The following is a 25,156-nucleotide window of genomic DNA, read 5'->3' on the forward strand; positions in this document are numbered from 1 at the left end:
GATGGACGCTTACCTGGGTGGCCTGTCCACCAACAACAGTTTGTACACGTTAAAGATCCCACGGTGTCTTTCGATAAAGAGTAAGCGATTGTCGCTGGCATCCTGGACAGATCACAAATTCCTGCTCTAATGTGGAAGGACAATGTATCAGCATCAGCATAACAACCTGGAGGGAAGAATGAGACTTGAAGACAATGTTGAATTTGGTTCCACAGGTGGGGGGAAAAAAAAGAGGAACAAATGAGTGGAGCTTAGCAGTGATCCTGAATTTTGGTAGTTTCACCAGGAGGAGGTTACTGACAGACCACATGCACACTGCAGAAATCTTGGGGGAGGGGGTAAAGCACAGACAGGATAGAGGGTGCAAGACCAGAAAGGAGGCAGTCGAAGACAGAGACCACCAACCTGCTTGCGATGGTGAATATTTATTTGCAGAAAAATAATCCACAGGAATTTCATTATCACTCATTGAATTTCAAGTTACAACCAAACAATCAAACAAACAAATCTTTATTTAATTTTCCCAAACTTATTCAGGAGAGACAATATGCAAGACCAAAAAAAAAAAAGTGAGGATGGCAGCTTCATTATATTATTTTCAACTCCAAGCTGTCTGCAAGGGTTTTTATCTCTTAAAGAGTCAAATACGATTAAATCTAAAAGGGAAATCTGCATCAATATGGGCATTCTGGCATTTCAGTGAATTACCAATAGGATTTCCTGGAGAGAAGACAAGCTGACTATCTCAACTACAACGACAACAGCACTCAGTACAGTGCATACATCTGCCAGGCTGAAGAGTTTGTTTTGTATTCCACTGATGAGCCGGATCCAAATCTGGATCTTCACCAAAATCGAATCATTTCGTCCTTCGAGGTCAACATGTCCATCAAGTTTCGTCCGAATCCATCCATAACTTTTTGAGATAGTGTGCTATATATATCGTTTTGGGCACATCCTTCAATGATGAGGATTCACTGAAAAACTTTTTTAAAAGTTCTTGTATCCAGATCTGGATCTTCATCAAAATGGAATTGTTCATTCTTGTCACACACCCAACCTCTCCACCAAGTTTCATCCGAATCCATCCATAAGTTTTTGAGATATCCTGCTCACAGACACAGACAGACAAACAAATAGGGGTGAAAACATAACCTCCGTCCAACTTCGGTGGTGGATGTAACTATAAAGAGCAATCAGAAATAGCAAACCCTCACCAGGACTTGTTTGGTGTGGTGTATTTTGTGTGGCAAATAAATGGAGGAAGGATTTACTGAATGAAAGGTCATTGCTTGCAAATAAAAGGTCTAGATTTTAAATTGCGTAAAGGGTCAAGGTCGAAAGGTGTAAAGATCAAAAGGTCTTACAAGGTCGAAAGGATTGAAGGGAAGTGATCTCAGGTGTGGAGGATCTGAATTCTCTAAAAGGTCTTAAAACATCTGAAAAGGGTCGAAGGATCAAAGGGGTCTCAAGTGCCTCAAGGGTCTTATGAGGTCCAAGGGGTTTAAAGTGTGTAAATTAAGGTCGAAAGGGTCCGAGTTATCTATGTGGTCTTAAAACATCCAAAAAGGGTTTAAAGATCAAAGGGTCGAAAGTGTCCAAACTAGTATTAAAAGGTCTAAAGGTCTGTAAAACGTCTAAATGATATAAAGGGTCTAAATGGATAGAAAGGGGTCTAATGGTCTGAAGAGTCTAAAGGGGTTTAAAGTGTCTAAAGAATCTTAAAATGTCTAAAAAGGGTCGAAGGGAACTGAAAGGTGCTGCCATGGCCAAAATATTGGCACCCTTGTACTTTTTTCAAATGATGCACCATTTCTTCCAGAAAATTGTTTAAATTTAAAAAATCTTTTTGTATCCACAAATGCATTTCTTTGGTTTGCAGTGGAACAAAACAAAAAAAAAATCACGAAATGTTAGCTTATTCCACATAGAAATCCTAAAATTGCCCGGACAATATTATTGGCACCTCTTAGAAGTTGTTAGAAATAATTAGATTTCAAGCAGGTGATTCTCCTTTACTTTGGAATTGAACTCACCTGTGGTGAGGTGCAGGTGCCTGCAATATAAAAATCACTCATTCAACCATTTTGAATAAATAAAAGAAGTCATTCTGCTGTTTTGTGTCACTGTGTGTACGGCAATGAGTATGGAGAAAAGAAATAAAACCAGAGAATTGTCTGAGGAGGTCAGACACAAGATTGTAGCCAAGCATGGCCAACCTCAAGGCTACAAGTCCATCTCCAGAGACCTTGATGTTCCTTTGTCCACCGTACGTAATGTTATCAGGTAGGTTACGGTCCATAGCACTGTAGTCAACCTCCCTGGACGTGGCCGCAAGAGAAAACTTGATTGAACATTACAGCGAAGGATTGATCGAATGGTGGAGAAAGCACCTTGATCAACTGCCAAACAGATTCAAGCTGACCTTCAGACACAAGGTACGACAGTTTCTACTTGCACCATCCGTCGCCAGCTCGATGAAAGGGGGTTCTATGGTAGGAGACCCAGGAGGACCCCATTGCTGAGACACACACAAAGGAAAACCTGACTGGAGTTTGCCAGACTACACATGAACAATCCAAAATCGTTCTGGGAGAATGTCCGGTGGACAGATGAGACCAAGTTAGAGATTTTTGGTGAAGCGCATCATCTGTTTACAGAAAACAAAACGAAGCCTTCAAAGAAAAGAACACCTTCCTTGCAGTCAAAAATAGAGGGAGTTCAGTTATGTTTTGGGGGTTGCTGTGCTGCCTCTGGCACTGGGTGCCTTGAATGTGTGCATGGCATGATGAAATCAGATTACCAAGGTATTCTGGAGCGCATTGTTCAAACCTGTGTCAGAAAACTGGGTCTCCGTCGAAGGTCATGGGTCTTGCAGCAGGACAATGACCCCAAACACACTTCGAAAAGCACCCAGGAATGGTTCAAGACAAAACGCTGGACCGCTCTGAAGTGGCCAGCAATGAGTCCAGACATAAATCCCAGTGAACACCTGTGGGGAGATCTGAAAACAGCAGTTGCGAGAAGGCACCCTTCAAATCTGGGAGAACTGGAGCAGTTTTCACAAGAAGAGTGGGCCAAACTACCAGTAGAGAGGTGTAGGAAGCTCATTCATGGCTATAGGAAACGCTTAACTACCGATATTTTATCCAAAGGCTGTGATACCAAATATGAAGTCGCGGGTGTTAATAATTTTGTCAATGTCAATTTCTTTATATTTTCTGATTTAAAATGATATATTGGCTTCTGAATCAAAAACAAAGGTTCTGTAATATTAACATTGAAATGAATTGTGGAGACAAAATACTTTTGTCAATTTCAACTTATTTTTGAGAAAATTGTGAGTTATTTGAAAAAGAGTGTAAGGGTGCCAATATTTTTGGCCACAATAGTATAAAAGAGCCTAAAGGTCGAGAAGCTACACTCCAATTCTGTCAGTGGATATGATTTTGCTTCAAACCCGGGTTTTTATTTATATTTTCTGGAGTGATCGATGCAGCGGTCTGTTGCCTACACACCGCCCAAATAACTACGTGTATGGCATTCTCTTGGGCAAGAGCTTTTGTTGGGGAGGTTCTGCGGGTCCTTGCTATTATTTCCGAACATGGGTGGGTGTGGAATAGTCAATCATTTTTAAGGACACGTAACTCACATTGTTGTTATATTTTCCTACTTGGAAGGGATGTCGTAATTGCTCATGACACAGAGGCGTGCTATTTAGCATGCGTCTGAACACAACGTTGGAGACCATTTTGTAAGAGTGGTCACCATTGAGATTCGTTCAGGGTCAGGGACATACGTGTGGTCTCCCAACGGAGAGACCTTGACGACTGACCGGACCTCGCGTGATAAAGTCTTCTCGGGTTTCTTTGCAGTCTCAGACCATCAAGAGTGAAGTTGTATTTTCTCTGACTTCGAAGAAGATTTGCCGGTCCTAATAGCACCATCGACCCTCAGACACTGGTTGGGTTGCATCAGATGATGATCGCTGTCGTAACTGGTGGTACTTGGATGTACCAGGGGTCCAGGTGTTGCGGTTATGCTCGATTGCCATGGTTCAGCCATCATTCCTCCATGCTAAAGATAGTTTACAGCCTGGTGTAACATCTGGGTGATGCCACTGTCCTATGTAGATAATTATGATTTTTGACGGTGTATTAGCTTGGTAAATTTGTTTGTGACCATAACCAGAATAGCATGGAGTGCAGTGAACAAGCAGCTGTAAGTGTAATAAAATGCTGTCAATCCAATTCATCTTTGCCTGTTTCTCTTAGACAGCCCACATGTAACTTGGTTAAATGACTATTTTCTCTTAAATAACTTGATCAGGGACCATAAAACCCATGTCATATTATAAAGGTCTTTGAGGAGTTTGGGGAATTAATCCGTGTTCTCCACTAACAAATAAAAAATAAAATAAAAAGGAGCCCTGCTATTGCTGTTTCAATTGCTGTTTCTGTGAAGTCAGTGATAGCATGATAGTGAAGTGGATAGGGGAGGAGAAAGAGTTAAATATTCCGCTGTTTCAATGAGGTAGTGAAGAAATATGTAATGATCAATGTGGGAATGTCTTTTTGTCTTTATAAATGGGAGGAGGGAGGAGGGGGAGAGCAAAGATGGGACAGAGTTGTGAGAGGGAGGTTGAGGCTTGGAGAGGGGGGGAAGGGTTGATAGTTTTCAGTGGGGGGGGTGGAGGTTGAATTGTGGTTGGGGGTGGGGAGGGGTTTAAATACTTGTAGTGGGGAGGGGATTGAAGCATTAGGGTTTAGACGGGGAGGTTGAGGACTTGAGGGTGGGGAGGCGGAGGTTGAGAAGGGGAGGTTGAGGACTTGGGGTGGGGAGGCAGAGGTTGAGAACTTGGGGTTGAGAGGGGGAGGTTGAGGAGTTGAGGTTGAGAGGGGGAGGTTGAGGACTTGGGGTGGGGAGGGGAGGTGGAGAACTTGGGGTGGGGAGGCGGAGGTTGAGAACTTGGGGTTGAGAGGGTGAGGTTGAGAGGGTGAGGTTGAGAGGGGGAGGTTGAGGTCTTGCGGTTGGGAGGTGGAGGTTGAGGACTTGGGGTTGGGAGGTGGAGGTTGAGGATTTGCGGTTGGGAGGTGGAGCTTGAGGACTTGCGGTTGGGAGGTGGAGCTTGAGGACTTGCGGTTGGGAGGTGGAGCTTGAGGACTTGCAGTTGGGAGGTGGAGCTTGAGGACTTGCGGTTGGGAGGTGGAGCTTGAGGACTTGCGGTTGGGAGGTGGAGCTTGAGGACTTGCGGTTGGGAGGTGGAGGTTGAGGACTTGCGGTTGGGAGGTGGAGGTTGAGGACTTGCAGTTGGGAGGTGGAGGTTGAGGACTTGCAGTTGGGAGGTGGAGGTTGAGGACTTGCAGTTGGGAGGTGGAGGTTGAGGATTTGCAGTTGGGAGGTGGAGGTTGAGGACTTGCGGTTGGGAGGTGCAGGTTGAGGACTTGCGGTTGGGAGGTGGAGGTTGAGGACTTGCGGTTGGGAGGTGGAGGTTGATGACTTGCGGTTGGGAGGTGGAGGTTGAGGACTTGAGGTTGGGAGGTGGAGGTTGAGGACTTGCGGTTGGGAGGTGGAGGTTGAGGACTTGCGGTTGGGAGGTGGAGGTTGAGGACTTGCGGTTGGGAGGTGGAGGTTGAGGACTTGCGGTTGGGAGGTGGAGGTTGAGGACTTGCGGTTGGGAGGTGGAGGTTGAGGACTTGCGGTTGGGGGGTGGAGGTTGAGGACTTGCGGTTGGGAGGGGGAGGTTGAGGACTTGCGGTTGGGAGGTGGAGGTTGAGGACTTGCGGTTGGGAGGTGGAGGTTGAGGACTTGCGGTTGGGAGGTGGAGGTTGAGGACTTGCGGTTGGGAGGTGGAGGTTGAGGACTTGCGGTTGGGAGGTGGAGGTTGAGGACTTGCGGTTGGGAGGTGGAGGTTGAGGACTTGCGGTTGTGAGGTGGAGGTTGAGGACTTGCGGTTGGGAGGTGGAGGTTGAGGACTTGCGGTTGGGAGGTGGAGGTTGAGGACTTGCGGTTGGGAGGTGGAGGTTGAGGACTTACGGTTGGGAGGTGGGGGTTGAGGACATGGGGTTGAGAGGTAGAGGTTGAGTATTTGGGGTTGAGAGGGGGAGGTTTAGTACTTGAAGTCACATTTTACATTGCGCAGATGTTCCGATTCCGAATGCTCGGATGCATACCTACTGCTTATATGATTCAAAACACCTCACTGACCGGAAAACGTTGGGACAGGAATACTGCACTGTAAATGGTGGAGACTTGTTATGCCCTCCCCAACTGGAGGCGGCGCGACATGATACTCATTTACATAGAAAATTTGCTTCCACCCCCCCCCCCATCCCCTCCAAGACAAAGATAGCAAAGATAACACTCCTCTACACTAATTGGGGTCATGCTGATCACACCCCTAACGCTAAAGTCTGGATGGAATTGGCCCACAACTGTAGGAGGAGTAGCATGACAAACAAACAAACAAATGACACACACAACCGACCAACATAATTTCCGAAATCCGAAGGATTCCGGCAATTAAACACACAAACAACGGTCCGTGAATTATAGTAAAGATAAGGGAAGAAAATTACCCCCGGTTGGGGGTGACGGTCATCTCTGAAGCTCTGTAGATGTGGATCTCTGATCAGCTTAGAATGGCTTCGATGTCGTCTTGCCTTTTGGTTCAACGTACAGACGAAAGCCCGGGAGTAAAAAGGATAGAAAACCTCAGAAATCAAATTACAAGTTCGAAAAATACGACCAGACCAGATTCAGATATTGTACCCTACTATCATAATCCGTTGGAAATTCCACCGAGATAAGATAATAAATGGTGGAGATAATGTTGAAATTAGCTGATTTTTCAACTTTGGAGTGACCTTGACCTTAACCTTCAATCGTGTCTAAAGTCATACTGCCGTGCATCACTCATCGACCCCTACCTACATACCAAGTTTCATTAAGATCGGGTGAAATTTTTTTGACCGTATCACATCGGCGATTTTTCTAACTTTGAAGACACGTGACTCGATAACCAGGACGAATTTTTTTAAAAATCGGCCCGACCAAATTTAGATATTGTTCCACATTATCAGAATCCGAAGAAATTTCGAAGATCGGATCACAAACGGCGGAGGAGATAGATTTTGAAAATGGACAATTTCGCAACTTTGGAGTGGCCTTGACCTTCAATCGTGTCTAAAGTCATACCGTCGTGCATCACTCATCGACCCCTACCTACATACCAAGTTTCATTAAGATCGGGCGAATTTTTTTTTGACCGTATCACATCAACGATTTTTCCAACTCTGAAGACACGTGACTCGATAACCAGGACGAATTTCAAAGAACCAGGCTGACCAAATTTAGATATTGTTCCATATTATCAGAATCCAAAGGAATTTCGAAGATCGGATAATAAACGGTGGAGGAGATAGATTTTGAAAATGGACGATTTTGCAACTTTGGAGTGACCTTGACGTTGACCTTGACCTTCAATCAGGTCAAAGGTCAAACGATCGTGCATCCCTCATCGACATCTACCCACATACCAAATATCAAGAAAATCGGAAGAAAAAAATGGGGACGTACGTACGGACATCGAGACTGGTTTTATTAGGTCATCTTGTTAAAGATGACCTGAAAAGGGGAAGCGATTGTGAATTTAACGTTCCAGCATTATTTACTTTTAACATTGTTCTTCACAAACGGGAACAGGACCAACGCAGGCATGATAGGCCAAATGGCCTTCTCACGCACCAAAGTTCCTTGTGTATATTTATGTAAAGTTGTGAAGAACAGGAAAAAATGGGAGGAGAGGACAGAGAGTTGGGGGTGAGGGTGCATGGAGTTGGAAGAGGGAGATCGAGATGTTGGGAAGGGGTGGACTTGGGGTTGGAAGGGGGATTGAGTACTTGGAGTTTTGGGCAGTTGAGCACTTGAAGAAGAAAGGGGTAGGGGATGACAAAGTAGGCTTGGGGGAGGGAGGGCAGAGAGGGGACAGGGTTGGGATCGAGGGGTTTGAGGCTTTTGAGGGGTTGAGGACATTGGGTTGGGAGGGATTTGAGGATTTGAAGAAAGGGGGAGGGGAACACAGAGTTTGGGTGTGGTGGAAGGGGGGGGGAGGGTGGGTTAAGGACATGGGATTGTTTGTGGGTGTTGGGTAGGGGGAGGGGGTGGGTTAAGGACATGGGATTGTTTGTGGATGTTGGGTAGGGGGGTGGGTTAAGGACCTGGTTACATTTTACCATATGCAGAATCTCCATGGGTCTGTGATAGTCTCATTGAGTCTTTTGGGTATTTTAGATCTTCAGGGTCCTCGGGGTCTTTTGGGTGTTTTAGGTCTTTGGAGTAATTTAGGTCTTTGGGGTCTTTTCGGCCTTTTGGGTCTCTCGGGCCTGTGAGGTCTCTTGTGTCATCTGTGGGGGGTGGGGGGGGGGTTGGTCCTCTGGGCACTTTAGGTTAAGTATTTCAGGTTACAATTGTGGGTGTCATCAGGTCAGCTGTCCAACCAGTGTGTGAAGAGCGGATATACGTAAGAACACCACATGGCCAAAAGTATGCGGACACCCCTTCTAATTAGTGGATTCGGATATTTCAGCCACACCCATTGCTCACAGGTGTATAAAATTAAGCACACAGCCATGCAATCTCTATAGACAAACATTGGCAGGAGAATGGGCCATACTGAAGAGCTCAGTGACTTTCAACGTGGCACCATTATAGGATGCCACCTTTCCAACAAGTCGGTTCGTCAAATTTCTGCCCTGCGAGAGCTGCCTCGGTCAACTGTACGTGCTGTTATTGTGAAGTGGAAACGTCTAGGAGCCACACAAGCTCACAAAACGGGACTAACTCCAACAGCTCAGGTTTGGCAAATGCCAGGAGAATGCTACCTGCCCGAATGCATAGTGGCAACTGTAAAGTTTGGTGGAGGAGGAATACTGGTCTGGGGCTGTTTTTCATGGTTCAGGCTCGGCCCCTTCGTTCCAGCAAAGGGAAATCTTAACGCTGCAGCATACAATGACATTCGAGACGATTCTGTGCTTCCAACTCTGTGGCAACAGTTTGGGGAAGGCCCTTTCCCCGTTTCAGCATGACAATGCCCCCGTGCACAAAGTGAGATCCATACAGAAATGGTTTGTCGAGATTGGTGTGGAAGAACTTGACTCGCCTGCACATAACCCTTGACCTCAACCCCATCGAACACCTTTGGGAAGAATTAGAACTCCGACTGTGAGCCCGACCTCATAGCCCTCCATCAGTGCCCAACCTCATTAATGCTCTTGTGGCTGAATGGAAGCAAATCCCCACAGCAATGTTCCAATATCTAGTGGAAAGACTTACAAGAAGAGTGGAGGCAGCAAAGAGGGGACCAACTCCATATTAATACCCATGATTTTGGAATTAGATTTTGGACAAGCAGGTGTCCACATACTTTTATCCATGTGGTGTACATTCATCCCTACATATATACACGAGCGATACCCTTGCACATGCAAGGGATAGCAGTACAACATAGCGGGTAGCAGATGACAGACCGTACGCGGGGAATGACAAAAATACACATTGTGCAAAATGCAAGTGGTACTATGGAACGCCAAGACTTCCCAAACATTGTCGGCATGTCCGCTAAGTGCCACAGCAATTTCATAGGGATCGTGTGACGGCGAGCCGAGTTTTTAGTGTGCAAGGTTGGTATTATAAGAGATATATACATATATATATATATATATATATATATATATATATATATATATATATATATATATATATATATATACACACACACACACACACACACACACACACACACACACACACACACACACACACACACACACACACACACACACACACACACACACACACACACACACACACAATTGCTCCATGACATATAGATTATGGAACATTACACTATCATCATCACATTCTGTACCATTACTATCACTGGCAGAGTACCCGCCCGATGGGTGATCTTGTTCCAAGCATGTAACACGTTTTTCTGACGCATACCTTTATTGTACAGTTAAAAATAATAAAAACCCATGAAATAACTTGCATGAAGCAAAAACATACCGATACTGCTTTTTTTTTTGTATACCTTGGTCGAGGCTCGTATGAGACCTAACACACAACTCACAGCAAGGAGGCATGAGACAAGAGGGGCGGGAGTGGAAGGGACAAAACAGTGGGGAACAGACACATTAGGTGAACTGTGGAAGGGAGAGGGATGGGGATGGAATGGGGAACATGGCGAAGAGAAGATGGACATTTCAGGGACTTTCAGGAAGGAAAGCAGGAGAAATGAAGGAAGTGGGCTTGGGTGGATTATCGGGGGTAGAAAAGATCGAGGATTTGGATGGGGGAAGATAAGAGGTGGTGGTGAACAGCTGTTTTGAAAGTCTGGAGGGAAGAATGGGAAAGAATAGTGAGGAAGTTTATTCCAAAGGCGGGAAAAAAGAGGAATGAAAGAGTGAAGATGAGCAGTGATTCATGATTTTGGTAGTTTTACCAGAAGGGGGTTGTTGGCGGACCTTGAGCGCCATGTGGAAATGTGGTGGGGACAAATAGCAGAGAGAGCAGGGGGGGGCAAGGCTGGAGAGGAGTCGGTAGAAGACAAAGACCACCGACCAACCTGCGGTGATTGAGTGAGAGGCCCAAAGACTCAGCTTCATTGCGGGAGATGCCAATGATCTTAAATGCCCTGGTTTCGACAGCGTGAAGCCGAGAAAGGTGGGAGGCAGGAGCACCAGCGCAGAGGGGAGAGCAGTACTCCATCAGGCTACGGACAAAAGCTTTGTAAGTGGTCAGGAGCTCAAGAGGGCCGAGGAAGGACTTAGCACGACGGAGGATTCCCAGTCAGCGACTGGCTTTTGAGGCGAGGTTGGAAATGTGACTTTCCCAGGAAAGGTCATGGCAGATAGTGAGACCCAGAAGCTTGAAACAAAAGACTTCTTCCAGAGGATTGTTGAGAAAGTGGATGGGGGGGGGGTTCTAAACGGTCCTTTCGAAGAGACATAGTGAGAGTGTGAGATTTGTCCGGATTGAAAGACATGTTCCACGTGTTGGACCAGTTTGTGATTTTATCCAGATCTGCAGTGAGCGACGAAGCTGCTGCTTGCCGGTCTGAGGGATGACAGATGGTACGGCAGAGGGTGGAGTCGTCGGCAAAGAGAAATAGAGGATTTTCCAGAGTCTGAGAGGTCATTGATGTAAACCAGAAAAAGAACAGGGCCCAGAACGCTACCTTGAGGAACTCCAGCCTGCACAGGAAGAGGGGATGAAAGAACTCCATTTAGGGCCACACGTTGACTGCGAGAGGAGAGGAAGTCTGCGAGCCATGAGTGGAGATGGCCTTGAATACCATGGGAAGAGAGTTTGGTGAGCAGGGCAGGGTGCCAGACTGTATCAAAAGCACGTGATATGTCCAGGGATACGGCTCGGATTTCCTGTTTGGCATTGAGGACCTCCATCCATTGATGGGAGAGCAGAAGCAGCATATCCAGGGTAGAGTGACCTGGTCTGAAACCAAATTGATGATTGGAAATCAAGCCATTCGAGAAGAGGAAGGATTTCATGTCTGAAGCGATGATGGATTCCATAACCTTGTTGATGATTGGGAGAAGGCTGATTGGTCTGTAGTTACAGGGATCTGTTTTTGCACCTTTTTATGCGGGGCAGTGATGTTCGCAGATTTCCAAACAGATGGCAGATGACCTTGGGAAAATGAGAGGGTGAATAGAACAGAGAGAGGGTGAGCAAGAGCAGAAGAGCAGGCTTTGAGGACACGTGGGCTGATGCCGTCTCGACCGGTTGCAGAATCTGACTCGAGGTTTGAAAGCAAGCTCTCCACCTTGTCAGGAGAAAAGGACACAGAGTCCAGGGACAGTTGGGTGCGACTGGGTAAGGTGGGTAGAGATAGTGATGGGTTTAGGACACAAGATTTAGCTGCAAACACCGAGTTTAGACATTCAGCTTTATCACGTGTGGAATCAGCAGTGCGGCCATTTGAGGTAAGGGAGGGGATGGAGGGGGAACATCCACCAGAAACAGATTTGATTAAACGCCACCAGGATTTTGAGGAGGGAGAGAGGTTTGAGAGTTCAGATTTGAGATGAGAAAGATGTTGATTTCTGGCTCTCCTGAGGGACGATACACACTTGTTCCGAGCTTTGTGGAAAGAACTGAGATTGCCCTCAGTTGGGTTTGCTTTCCATGAGGCAAAGGCAAGTTGTTTCAGGACAACTGCCTCGCCACAAGCTTCAGTAAACCAAGGGCGGGAGGAAGGGTAGGACAACTGAACACGAGAGGGGATAAATCTGTGCATGAGGGAGAGCAAGTTTCTTTGAAAGAATTCCCAGGATGAGTTGATGTTTGAGAAAGTAGTGATAGGAGACCAGTCTGTAAGCTTGATCAAGCCAGGAGACCCTGCCAGTCGGCTTGAGTGAAATGCCAGACTCGACGGCGGTGACGTGATTCTCTGATAATAGCCAGAGAGATGTCCACTTTGACAAGGACGTGGTCAGAAGAACCGATTGGAGCGGAGAAAGAGCAGCAGATATTGTCAGGGAAATTTGTCAAAATCAGATCCGGAAGAGATGGAGTTCCATTGGTTGAGATCTGGGTCGGGAAGTTGACCGATTGAGTCAGTCCTGATGAGTCGCAGAAAGCTTTTGCTGAGGTGCCATGGCAGGTGAGAGAGGTACCCACACCTAGCCAACTGGCGTGATGACAATTGAAGTCACCACATAACAGGAAGAGAGAGTTTGGATGAGAAGATAGAAGATGGTCCATGTTTTCGGATAGTGAGGTGTAGATGGAGTCATCACTGTTCGGTGGACGGTACAGTACACATATAAACATGAGGTGGGAGTGGAGGGGAAGCCGAAGCCAGAGGTATTCCTGGGGGTGTGGGGGAGTGAGAGCAGTGCATGGAGAGTGAGGAATAGAGTCTTTGATGAAGAGAGCAACACCTCCACCAGGACGAGGCTCAGGTCTGTCATAACGTAAGAGGGAGTAACCGGGGAGAGATACTTGGGAGTCAGACACGTCTTGGGAGAGGAAAGTTTCTGTTAGGCAGATAATGTCTGGTTTGTCAGTGGCAACGTGTATGGAAAGATCTGAAAGGTTTGAGCGAAGGCCCCAGATATTTGAGGTCCACACTTTTAATGAAGAGGGAGGTAAGGAGGGTTGTTGAAAGTGTGGGGTATTGCAGAATAGGGGGGGGGGGGGGCGAAAGAGGAGGAGAAAAGGCTCTGTGGTGCTGGGGGGGAGGGGGGACAAGAGACAAGGGAGAAGGCAGTTGAGGATTTGAGGAGGTGGAGTGAAGAGAAGGAGGTGAGAGGGCAGTGGAGGGAGGCAGCTTGGTGGATGAGAGGGGGGGGGGAAACTTTGAGAAGGATGAGTGAGGGGGATGAAAGGTGGGAGAAAGGTGAGGGGGGAATTGAGAGAGGTGAGAGGGAGGCTTGGAGGGAGAAGAGTGGGATGGTTGCTTTGAGAGTGAGAGTGAGGGGTGAGGGGGGTGAGTTGGCACTGAAGTTGGAAAAAAAGAATGGTTGATGGAAAGCGAACATCCATGGAAAACTGTGGTTTTTAAAAGTTTTAGGTCAGAGATGCGATTTAACACAATTCTTGATGGATGCAATGAAGGCGAATTCAGAGAATGGAGAGAAGAAGCGCTGTAATAGTTGGATTTTTTTAGGCAAGGAATGAAGGAGAGGTCGAGATGAGAGCAGTCTGTTAAAATAGCAGAAGAGTAGTGCATTATGAAACAGTAAAGAGTCCCACATGTGTGAGAGAGGAAGATGAAGCATTATAAGATCGTTTTTGTTGTTAATATTAATGTTTGAGAGAGTTCAACAGATTAGGTCATGGAAGTGTAGAATAAAATCGAGGAAGAAGACGAGGAGGAAATTAAGAGGAAGAAGAAGAAGCAGAAACGGGAGAAGGTGAGCGTGTTGTTGTTGTTGTTGTTGGGTATTTATTTATTTATTTATTTTTTTGAGATAAGAAAGAGATTAGTTGGGAGAATGGGGGATGTTTGGAAAGCGGGCAGGATGAAAATTGAAGGTAATGGGGAGGATAGAAATTGAAGGTAATGGGGAGAAAAAACAAACAAACAAAAAAAACGATCGAACACCGAGTGGAACCGGTTGGCCTCAAGCCTCGGCCAAGGCCGAGGCCTCAAACACCAGGTAAGGACGTCGACAAAAATACTCACAAAATAGCACGATTTTTGAAACAAAACCGAACTAGGAACACAGAAACATGTAGGTGAGAAAATTAAACAGTTAAAACGGGACAAATAACGACCAGAAACTTAACTTTGAGAACGTCAGCAGGGAGCCGGAAAGGAGACCTCTCGTCGCTCCAAACCCGGAACCGGAAGTCTCAAAGAATTCATTCAATTCACTTATATAATTCACTGCTTATAATTCAAAACACCTCACTTCACTGGAAAACGTGGGGACAGGAAAACTGCATTGTAAATGGTGGAACTTGTAATACCCTCCCCCACCTGTAGGAGGCACGACACGATACACATTTACAAAGAGAATTTGCAACCCTCCCCCTTCCCCCAAAACCACCGGAAAAGAAATTAAAAAAAAAACATACCCCGATACATTAATTGGGGTCATTCTGATCCTATGTGGCAAATACGGATGGAATTGGCCCACAACTGTAGGAGGAGTAGCATGACAAACAAACACACAAACAATGGTTTGTGAATTATAGTAAGGATAAGGAAAGAGAGGGGGAAGTGATTGTGAATGTAATGTTGTCATTTTATTTACTTTTGACATTTTACAAACAGGAACAGGAACAATGCAGGCATGATAGGCCGAATGGCCTTTCACGCGCCAAAGTTCCCTGTGTATATTTGTGTAACGTTGTTAAGAACAGGATGAAATGGTGAGGAGAGGACAGAGAGTTGGGGGTGAGGGTGCATGGAGTTGGAAGAGGGAGATTGAGATGTTGGGTGATTGTGTGTGGGTGTTGGATGTGTGGTATGTGTGGGTGTGGGGGTTAGAGACCTGAAGTCACATTTTACATTGTGCAGAATTTCCGTGGGTCCGTGACAGTTCCGTTGTATCTTTTGGGTCCCTCTAGGTATTTTGGGTCCTCAGAGTCCTTGGGGTCTTTTGAGTCTTCTGGGTTTTTCAGGCATTTTTGGGTATTTTGGGTCTTCGGGGTCTTTTAGGTCCTTGGGGGTGTTTTGAGTCCTCGGGGTAATTTAGGTCCTCAGGATTGTTTGGGTCCTTGGGGTCGTTTTGTCTTTTGGGTCCTTGAGGAGTGGGGGGGAGGGGGGGAGTCTTTTGGGTCCTCTGGGAACTTTAGGTTAAGTATTTGAGGTTACAATTGTGGGTGACATCAGGTCAGCTGTTCAACTAATGGGTGAAGAGCAGATATACATACATCCATCCATAATCACAAACACTTGCTCCATTATATATACATTATCATGTACTATTATCATTATCAATCATTATTGTCATTATCATGAAAATTATGAACCATTATAATTACGATTATTGTTATGTATCATTATCATTTCAATAGCATGTAATGAATAGACATACTCACATTCTGTGAGGACAGACAGCCAGACAGACCCAAATTCAATAAAAATAATAAAGACCCAGAGGACATAAAAAAATTCAACAGAGGAGAATAATAATCAACTCCAGCGAGGGTAATAATGTACATCTATTATACTTATTTTATCAACTGCAATAATTCTACTTTGGCAGTTGGTGTGCCTGTGAATCATACCTGGACAGGTTACCACTCCATTTCAAGGTTGTGTATGTCAAGTCAAAATTTTGAAACTTGACCAGGGTACCTCACACAATTGCCTAATCTTTTCGAAAGACATGGTGTGAAACTTAACGTCCAACAGCAAATGCAAGCAAATGGGCCACCCAGCTTAACGTTGCTCTAAAGTCTGAAGGACAGCACACTCATTGATGCAATGCCCTGTCTTTTTTATTTTATTTCACAGGCTCGACGTGGAGCTGCCACACACACAATCTCACACATTTGGACATACAGCCGAATACACGAGACACACCACAGGATTGTTGAACGAGACAAACACAGCCACTGAGCTTGGGGGAAGTTTCGTCACTTCCCGGGGCATTCCGGGTAGCAGCGACAACACAACAATGGCACCGTCTTTCTTACTGCACTCAGCGGGGCATTTCCTCAGGAGGCATTTCCTCCTCCCTGTGGATGCCAACCTATGGAGATTGCACGTGCTCCACCGTTTTTTTTCAACTCTGAACATCAGGCAAGGAAGCAACAGGTACCATTTTTAAAGCCTTTGATAAGACTCGGCTGGGGCTTGAACCGCCGACATCTCAGACTCGGAGCGGACGCCCTAACTATTACAACACAGAGTTTGATCACCAGGATTACATTTTCCATTTTCAGGCTGGAAATAGAACCCAGACTAGGCAGTTCAAGGTAACCTCTGAGCTATCCCATCAGCCATCTTTGTACCTGCTTGTAATTTTTGTCCAAGAATAGGCGAGCCGGAACCATGCCCATATTGATTGCTGCCCAATTAAATTCAATGCAAAGCGCAATGTGCGAGTTCACCATTTACAGTGAATGCAAGTTAAAAATTGTGTTTCAGGCAAATATATTTACAGTTCTGAATTAAAGAAAACATTTATTTATCGACTGAGGTTTCAAAAAATAAAAATAAAATAAATAAATAAAAATTACATACATATATATATATATATATATACACACTCATGAAATGTAAAACGTGTTGCAGCATTCATATAAAAATACAGGTGCTGAAAATAGTGAAAGAAACTTGTGACAAGGATATAGTGGACCTTACAATGAATGGAGACGAGACCTTACCGGAAACATTGAAGAGCGCTGCGGTGGGATCACTCCATGAAACAAGACAGAAGTTTAAGAAAACGATTTCCACCAACAGTCCCATCTTCATGTTTCAAAAGAAACCTGAATCAAAGTATGATGAAAAACAAATTAAACAAGTAAAATTGCAGAATGAATGAACATTTGCCTTTCTGGATTGTTGGATTGCAAGTGCTTTTTTCCAGCAGATTTAGTAACCTGAGGATGGTATAGGATGAGGACGTCGGAGAAATGCTCCCCTGCCGGAGGAAACTGCAGCAAAAGTGCGAGCTCTTGGTTGGAGCTTAATTCAGGCCCTAAGTATGGGTGTTCGGCTCAAGAATGTGTCACCCCATATCGCAGCACGAATGAGCAAAAGGGATATGTTCCCACCCACCCACCCCTGACTCTTTATGCCTGCCCATCTCCAGCCCCTTTCCCCAGCCCACTGCTGCCTGCTCGCCATGAACATCCAGTCAAAGGTCAGAGCACGGACAACAGCTGGACACGCCACAGCTTTCTTTTAGTGTACAAACTTCGGCCACACATTCTTCAGTCTTCTGCGAAGGTAAAACAACTGACTTTTTTGACCAACCATTGGAATTTTAAAGAAATTAGAACCATTGGTCTCAGAAAGAACTTGAAGGTGTTAAGGTGGACTTACAGCTTGCAACCTTGATCTCCTGTTGAGCTCGTATCCAATCTAGCAATGTTGAGCTGATATCGCATTACTAATCCAATCTTATGCATCAGCAGGGAAATTAGCCAGAGTTCCAAAACAATGGGTGTTGCTGAAAGATACTGTGAGATAGTTATTGTAAACGTCATAAATGAAGACAGGACAGCCGGCTTTATACGGCCATCCAAGGTATGGGGTGCTCAGAGATGCGGCACCCTTTGCCAATACAAAACCAGGACAGTAGCTTTCAGTCTGATTAAAATCAATGAGGGAGCAAATCCATGATCAGACAGTTCGAGAGGAAGCTTCCAAATGGGCTGTCTTTTTATTCATCCTGTTGACACTTGACCTGCAGTCATGGATGGAACAAATTCAAGTACTGTACAAACCAGGCTCAACTCTGCTTCACCACTAAGATCTGATGGAATGAAGCCAATAAATCACAGACAAATGTGGGGACGACCTTGTCTTTGTATCTGCAAATTCCTATTTGGTCTTCCAGGCTTCATGAATGTGTATTGACAGGGCTCCAGAAAATCTCCACTGGAGGAAAGAAACAGATGGAATTTAAATCACAAGCCATTCAATGCACTCACACAAACCCTCGTGTGCACACACATTGCATAGCAAATACACTTTCCGCTCATTCAAATGCCTTATAGGTTTTTTTTCTTCTTTAGTTAATCTATGGTTAAACTGTGCTGTATAGTGTATACAATACTTTGAAATGCCAGATTAGAGACCTTCCTGAAAATTCCATTTGTGATAAATGTTTATTTATTTTAATATTGGTCTATCCCCAATTTCTGCACAAAATGAAGTCAATAAAATAATTTATTTATTTATAGTTGTTTAGGGGAAGTGGTTGCTCCTGTGTAGGTAGTCTTTTCGTACCCAACCCAATTATATCTGAGAGTAGAGTCAGCAACAAAGTGTGGACTGACTCACCTGCATACTGAATACAGGTAAGCATTCAGATAATTACCCCCTCCCTGAAGGTCATTGATTAATCAGTGAGGTTTTTAATCAATGGTAATCCTCCCGAGACTCACAGAGATTGAAAAAGCTTACGAAGAATTACATTGGAAGAGATGCAAATGTTATATGGTATCTTCCTCAAGGGCATAACCACAAATTCATGTCGAGACATTGCAGGGCTCGTTCTCAAGGACGGTCAGGTTCCTCGTAGCTGTGGCTTGCTCGGCCTTTTCAATTGTGGTCCTTCACTTGCTTCTTAAATTTAAGCTTTACAACTCTATCCCAATATTGCCTCGTAGAATAAGGCAAATCGCTTGGAGAACAGCTGCGCTGAAATGAGAAAAGCACCTTTTCATTCCTCGAACGTAATGGTAGTTCAGCCTCAGCATTCATATTCTCTTCTGCCAAAAGTGCCAGCAACTGGAATACAAGATTATTAAAGAGCAATAAAGATACGGCGATCTGTGTGTCACCATTTTGTCTTCCTCGGTGTTCAGGAGGCAAGGAGCATGATGACAGAGCTGGGAACATGATGATAGTACTAAACGAGTTAACAGTTCTTATGGAATGGAATTCCATAAGAACACTTTTCTGGCCTGGCCTATGGCAGGATTCAGGAAAGACAATGCAGCAGACAGTTGACTGTGAATGAAGAATTTGGAACCAAATCTTTTGCATCCGAACGATTTCAAATGTTAGTTCTAAGTCCTTAGTACTGGGAGAGGAGGAAGAGATTGGGACCATATTCTGTGCAGAGCATTGGTGCTGCCTAAGCAGTCTCCTTGGCTATTTGGGCACAATCTTGGACAGGTCACCACTCCAACACAGGATACCAGCAAGCTGGCACTCATTTTGCCAACCTCAGAAGGATGGCAGGCAGAGTCAACCCCACCTGGTTTTAATTAAACAACCAAGGGGGATTTGAACTCAGAATCCAAGGATCCCAAGCCCACCACCCTAACCATTAAGATGAAGCCAACACCAGGCACACTGAGTGAACACCATATCTATATATCTTCTTCTTCTTCTTTCGGCTGCTTCCGTTTGGAATTGCCACAGCGGATCATCCATTATGATCCACATAATGATTTGGCACAGGTTTTACGCCGGATGCCCTTCCTGACGCAACCCTGGTCGCCTCTTATGACACAGCGATATACTATATATATACAGTATATATATATACAGTATATATATACAGTATATATATATATATATATATATATATATATATATATATATATATATATATATATATATATATATATATATATATATATATATATATAGAAAGGAGCACAATGACCCTGGATGTAACAACATTGGTGTCATACACATACAAAAATATATAAATAATACATATGTAAATAAATACAAATAAACAATATATAAATAAATACATAAATATATATATATATATATATATATATATATATATATATATATATATATATATATATATATATATATATATATATATATAGATAAAAATATATACATAAATATAAATAAATAAATATATAAATAAACATATATATATATATATATATATATATATATATATATATATATATATATATATATATATATATATACATATATTTATATATATGCATAAACAAATATAAAAAAAAATATATATATATATTTACAAAGGATTGACTTTCAGAATATTATGTGTAAGGGGAAGCAATGAAAGTAAGTGGTGCCTTTCTGTGACTGCAAATCACAAAAAAAGTTGGACTGGAGTTCCTCATAAGCAGAGGAATATGTAGGTTTCCATCATCATCTTGCTCCATGTCTCATTAGCTGGAGTCAGTTGTTCACAGAGCATGTAGTATTCAAACTTTTTACAACCACGTTGGACAGACCTATGGTTTGACTGAAAACACCACTCTTCAGTCACCATGGAAATCAGAATTCAAAGAGACTTTACCCACACAACCACCAAGATCCTCATGAATATGAAGAGTTCTAATCCAAGTTCTAAGCTGTTAAAATTCTCCACCTAAAAGGTGCGAATGAGATAACAGAACTCAAAGAAAAATGACATGGAAGATCGGAGGAAGGGCAGGAAGCAAAGTAAATATTTTTGGTTCTATAAGACATGAGATCCACCCACTGTGTGGGGATACCTGGTTTGGGTTCCCATCTGAGCACACAGGCCATGACACTGGAGCACCATCTTCAAATCCCAATTGGAAGTTTTTCCATTGCTTCCTAATGTCTTTGAAATCAATGTAAAAAGTACACCAATATCTCGCAATATCGTTGTCCTACATTTGTCAAATGTGCAATCTCTTCCATAAGCCTATATCACTGTTAACAAGGCCCTGAAGCAAGCAGTGCATTCCAAAAAGTCTGGATTTCAATGAATTTGTTTGCCTCGTGATCTGTATTTAGCAATAGGAGCATGAGACAATACAAAGCAAACCAAAAGGTCTGAAAATGACGACATACGAGCCAGAAGTTTTCATGGAAAATAATAAATATTTCTCTCTCGCCGACTCCAATGTGTGCAATAGTCGATTGATTGCTGTTGTAATACAAAACAATGCCAATATATACAGGATAACTGTAGACTTACAAGAACATTAATAAAAGTAACTGCAAAGAGACAATTCGCATGAGCAGGCGTCTTCGTAGAAACATCCGACAGGATGGCATAGAGGTAGCACAATTTTTAGCCTTTGAGTTCTCCCCAGTTATAAACTGACTGGTGGTTCACAGGTGGGAATTGCATCAATGAGTGCACCGCTCTTCATGTGGATGTTAAGCTAAGGTCCTGTTCTCGGAGCATCAGCTTGTAGATGTTAAATGTCCCACTGTCTTTCACAAATAGGCAGCAAATTGCCAGCGGCACCCAAAACAAATTCCAGAGTTCTCCCCAAACTCGCAGGGCACTGCAACACAGGCATGCCTCGATAATGATGCAACCAGCAGGCCAAATTCATAGTCAAATCTCAGTCAAACATACGCATTTGCCAAGGATGAACAGAAACATCCCTCTTTCATGGCCAGGGCAGCTTTTTTTCTTACTGAAGGATAACTGCCTTGTGAGATTGTAACATTGGTGCAGCGTTTTGTGTGCAAGACCTTGGGAGTTAAGGAAAGGGCACAAAATGTGTAAAATGTCACAATCACATTTTCATTTCAATGGACACATGCAATTTCAAAAATACATGATTTTGTATACATGTCTGCCAAGGCTCACAGACAAGCAGGAGATGAATGTTTAGATGTAGAAATGGAGGAGGGGAGGTAAAGAGGTAGGGCCGAGAAATGGGAGAAAGATTTCACTCTTGGCCAGAATCACAGACCATCACCCAAAAGAGCAGTCCATATGGCAATGGCCACCTGGAAATAAACTTAAATGGTGATAGCCACAAGTTAAACTTTTGAACTCGAGTCTCCTTCATCAAGACAAAGGGGGTAATTATAAAGACGAGTAGAGTACCCGCGCGACTGAAGATCGTGTTCCAAGCGTGCAACACGCTCTTCTGACAAATCCCTTTATTTTCACGGTGTATAGGCTACAGACCGCTGCCTTGAGCGCTCCCGAAAATATAAAATAACCCGGGTTATGAATATGAAGCAAAAACATGCGTACTGCTTATGAGCATATATAATACATCGTGGTTATATCGGCTGGATAATTCCAATTGCACCCACCCTCCCCTATCCCAAAAGAAAGAATATGCCAAGATGAAGGGATTTTTTTTTTTTGGAATCAAACGAAACTTGCACAGGCACAACTTCAGGGTGCCCTCATTAATCCCTGAAAGTTTCAGCTTCCTCGGTTAAATCCTTTTGGAGGAGTAGATGAACCATAGAACATACTTCCATGCCATTATACAGAGATTATTAAATAACAGTGAAATGTCTGTTCAAGGATGCATTGTGACATCAATGATAGTTCACCACAAACATTGCTGAAACAATAAGATATGGAGCTGAAACCTGTAAAATTGACTAAACAAGGAGAGACGTTTCAAGGCAGCAGCAAGGGACCTATATTAATAGGTTTTATCGAATCGTGATAAGAATCAAATAAGTCAATAAAACTGCTGACGATTAACTATTCCTTTGTTAAAATGTCATCAGATGGATTCTGCAGTAGAATTCTACTTCGTGATAAGATCAATACTCACAGCACGTTTTAATTTGGCTTTCAAAATCCATCAATGAAGTGAAAATGACACTGTCTCGCCGTCTCGCCATCCACACAGAGAACGTGTAAAGCGCGAGCCATATCTGTGTAACGTTTAGAAAAGTGACACTGTATTCCTCTGCGCCACAAAATGGTGTAGAATTTCTTGCTGATGTGTCTGACTGCTCAAAAGCGAGACCTATATTGCAGCAGCCATGGAAGAAGGCCAATGAAGGTCACAGACGTTGTGGCTAAGCATAAAGGGAGACAACTAGTCGGTGGCATTGTGACCTTCTTTCCTGTATAGTATTTGTTATGAATACAGTAGCAAAAACAGTTACAGAACCAACATGAAACTGTCCGATCAAATTCTCATTGGAGTCTTGTTTATGTCTAACCAGCCAAAGCAACTGGTTTCACAAAGAGCCAAAGTTATTTTCAAGTAAATTTAATTCTAAAAAAATTGATGACTGTGCAATCCAACATGGCAAGACAGCACATTTGTAGAGTGCTTGTCTCCAAGTATGCGTTCAGTTGTCACGTTCATTTCAGGATTGCAGTCGTCAAGTATGTGTTAAATTCTCAATAAAGTAGGAATGAAATATAAACTGCCATTTTAATACTCAACAGAGAAGGCACTGCATAAAAATTGCACATCCCTTTCGCAGGAACATTAAACCAGCTGCCAAATATGTTTGTATTCACTTTATCGATATAAAGGATCCACAGTGTATTATAAAAGAGTAAACTGTTTTATGACAAAAACATGGTGAGATTCAAAGTTTCTGCTTGGATATAAACAAGAAGAATAGGCACACACATAATCAACATGACATCAGCAGCAGCAGCAGCAGCAGAAATAACACTATTTGTAAAAATTGAAAACTTAGAAAAAGAACAACAAATTTATGTTACATTCAGAAACAAATCAAAACAAAATTGGACAATGTTCCAGGATAGTAGAGTAGGATAATAGAGGAAAAAATAATGTACCAGGACGACTTAATCGGGTCAGGCCAATTTGATGGTGTTGCACTGGGTCAGAGTGTTAACCAGCACTCTAAATCAAACAATTCGCCATGAAACGGATGCCAAAATATCAGCTGCAGGAACTCGGAATTAACCAGCACAACGATGCTCATTTTGCGGACAATAGATAGCTAGTTTCCTCTTGCTTTTGAAACCAATGAAATGTCTTTGGAAAAGCAGTGATAATAAAATCTTGTAAAAAGTAAGCTACATGCATTATTTTGAAGGCTGCATAGCACCATTTTCAGAAACAGGTGTTTCGAGGTGTTGTCACTCCCAACGCCCACTTTGATGATGACAAAGCATCGACAATTCCAAGTATCGTTTATTTTAAAATCAACGCTGGAACGTTATTGATACACCCGATGCAAAACCCGAGTAAGCAAAATAAAAACCAACAGTTTTCACAATGAAAGTTTGAGTTTATACAAAATGAAAAAAAAAAAAAAACTTTTTGCACAAATCGAAAATATTGCTCAAACAAACAGATTTTCTGAACAGCAAAGAAAAAGATCATTTTACATAAAATAAACCAAGATGCATGTGATATCGATCATGGTCTGGCATCAGGAAACAACAATCCTTCAAAAGGCACACATCCTTATGTCTATGTAATGCATTAAAGATGCAACTCTCTCAGATAGTGACATGTGGTCCATTAAAGACACAGTGCACAGTCATCTTGTCATTGCAGGGCAGATCTGGCAGCAGCTGAAAATTAAGGGGAAAACCAGACCCCCCAATAAAACAGTTAGTTTATGGTGAAGCAACATGGTGAAGGAATGTCAAGTTTATGTGATGTACCATGAGTTGTAAAACAAGACAGATCCGTCGACTCGACGGCTGAACCGATAAAACAAGAATAAATCTAGAAATTATGAAAAAGAATGCATTTGGCTAAAAAAAAATATCAAAAAAAAAAAACTTATCATATACAAAATAAATAAATAACATTAAATTGGACACCTTCTCACACTTCATCACTATTGGAATGAATCATGTTTATTTGAGCTGAATTGGACACCTTGAAATCATTAAGCTTTTTTGGAAGAGTTCATCAACAAACGACTTATGAAGGCTGAAAGACACCCAAATTGAGGAAGAAAATAAAACTGGAGGAAAGGTAAAATTAAGAGTTAATGGGGAGGTATGGGGAATAGGACAGGTGAGAAGAATAGGAAAAGGACGTTAGGAAAATTGATAGGAGTGAGGGGAAGGAAGGGTGTGGAGGGGATGTATGGACCATTTGTGAGGGAAACAAGGGAGGAGTCATAATGCCACCCATTCAGCATAGGAAATAAGCGGAAGGCCCATATTTGTTATTTATAGTTAAAAAGAGATCCTTGTGAATAAACATCAAAAAATGAAATCAAAGACAAACTAGAAAGCATCCCAAAATGCAAAACACATGCATGTCCACTTTGTACTCAAACTAAATTTGATGAAGACAA

General features: G+C 43.2%; 3 protein-coding genes across 7 annotated transcripts in view; 1 reads left to right on the forward strand and 2 right to left on the reverse strand.

Annotated features, from left to right (window-relative positions):
• Positions 1-17,248, reverse strand: part of LOC147015167 (lipoprotein lipase-like) — a 46,883-nt gene extending 29,635 nt beyond the window's left edge. The window contains exons 1-2 of the mRNA XM_085849697.1: positions 17,089-17,248; positions 16,870-16,974 (exon numbers count right to left, since the gene is read on the reverse strand). Coding sequence (XP_085705823.1) covers positions 16,870-16,960 — 91 coding nt within the window. The 5' untranslated portion in view covers positions 16,961-16,974; positions 17,089-17,248. The remainder of the gene's footprint in view (positions 1-16,869; positions 16,975-17,088) is intronic.
• The window catches only part of LOC147015168 (uncharacterized), a 126,892-nt gene continuing 118,839 nt past the window's right edge, over positions 17,104-25,156 (forward strand). For 4 of the 5 annotated variants that reach the window (XM_085849699.1, XM_085849700.1, XM_085849701.1 and 1 more), the window contains exon 1: positions 17,104-17,437. In XM_085849699.1, coding sequence (XP_085705825.1) covers positions 17,105-17,437 — 333 coding nt within the window. In that variant the 5' untranslated portion in view covers position 17,104. The remainder of the gene's footprint in view (positions 17,438-25,156) is intronic. The other variant, XR_015050226.1, reaches the window with a different exon arrangement.
• The window catches only part of SMC5 (structural maintenance of chromosomes 5), a 166,685-nt gene continuing 164,807 nt past the window's right edge, over positions 23,279-25,156 (reverse strand). Inside the window, exon 25 of the mRNA XM_085849690.1 lies at positions 23,279-24,416. Within this exon, the coding sequence (XP_085705816.1) occupies positions 24,342-24,416 (75 nt within the window). The 3' untranslated portion in view covers positions 23,279-24,341. The remainder of the gene's footprint in view (positions 24,417-25,156) is intronic.

Source organism: Eptatretus burgeri, chromosome 12 (genome assembly GCF_056783735.1).
Source record: "Eptatretus burgeri isolate ZD-2024b chromosome 12, Ebu_testis_v1, whole genome shotgun sequence".
In the NCBI taxonomy this organism is placed as follows: domain Eukaryota; kingdom Metazoa; phylum Chordata; class Myxini; order Myxiniformes; family Myxinidae; genus Eptatretus; species Eptatretus burgeri.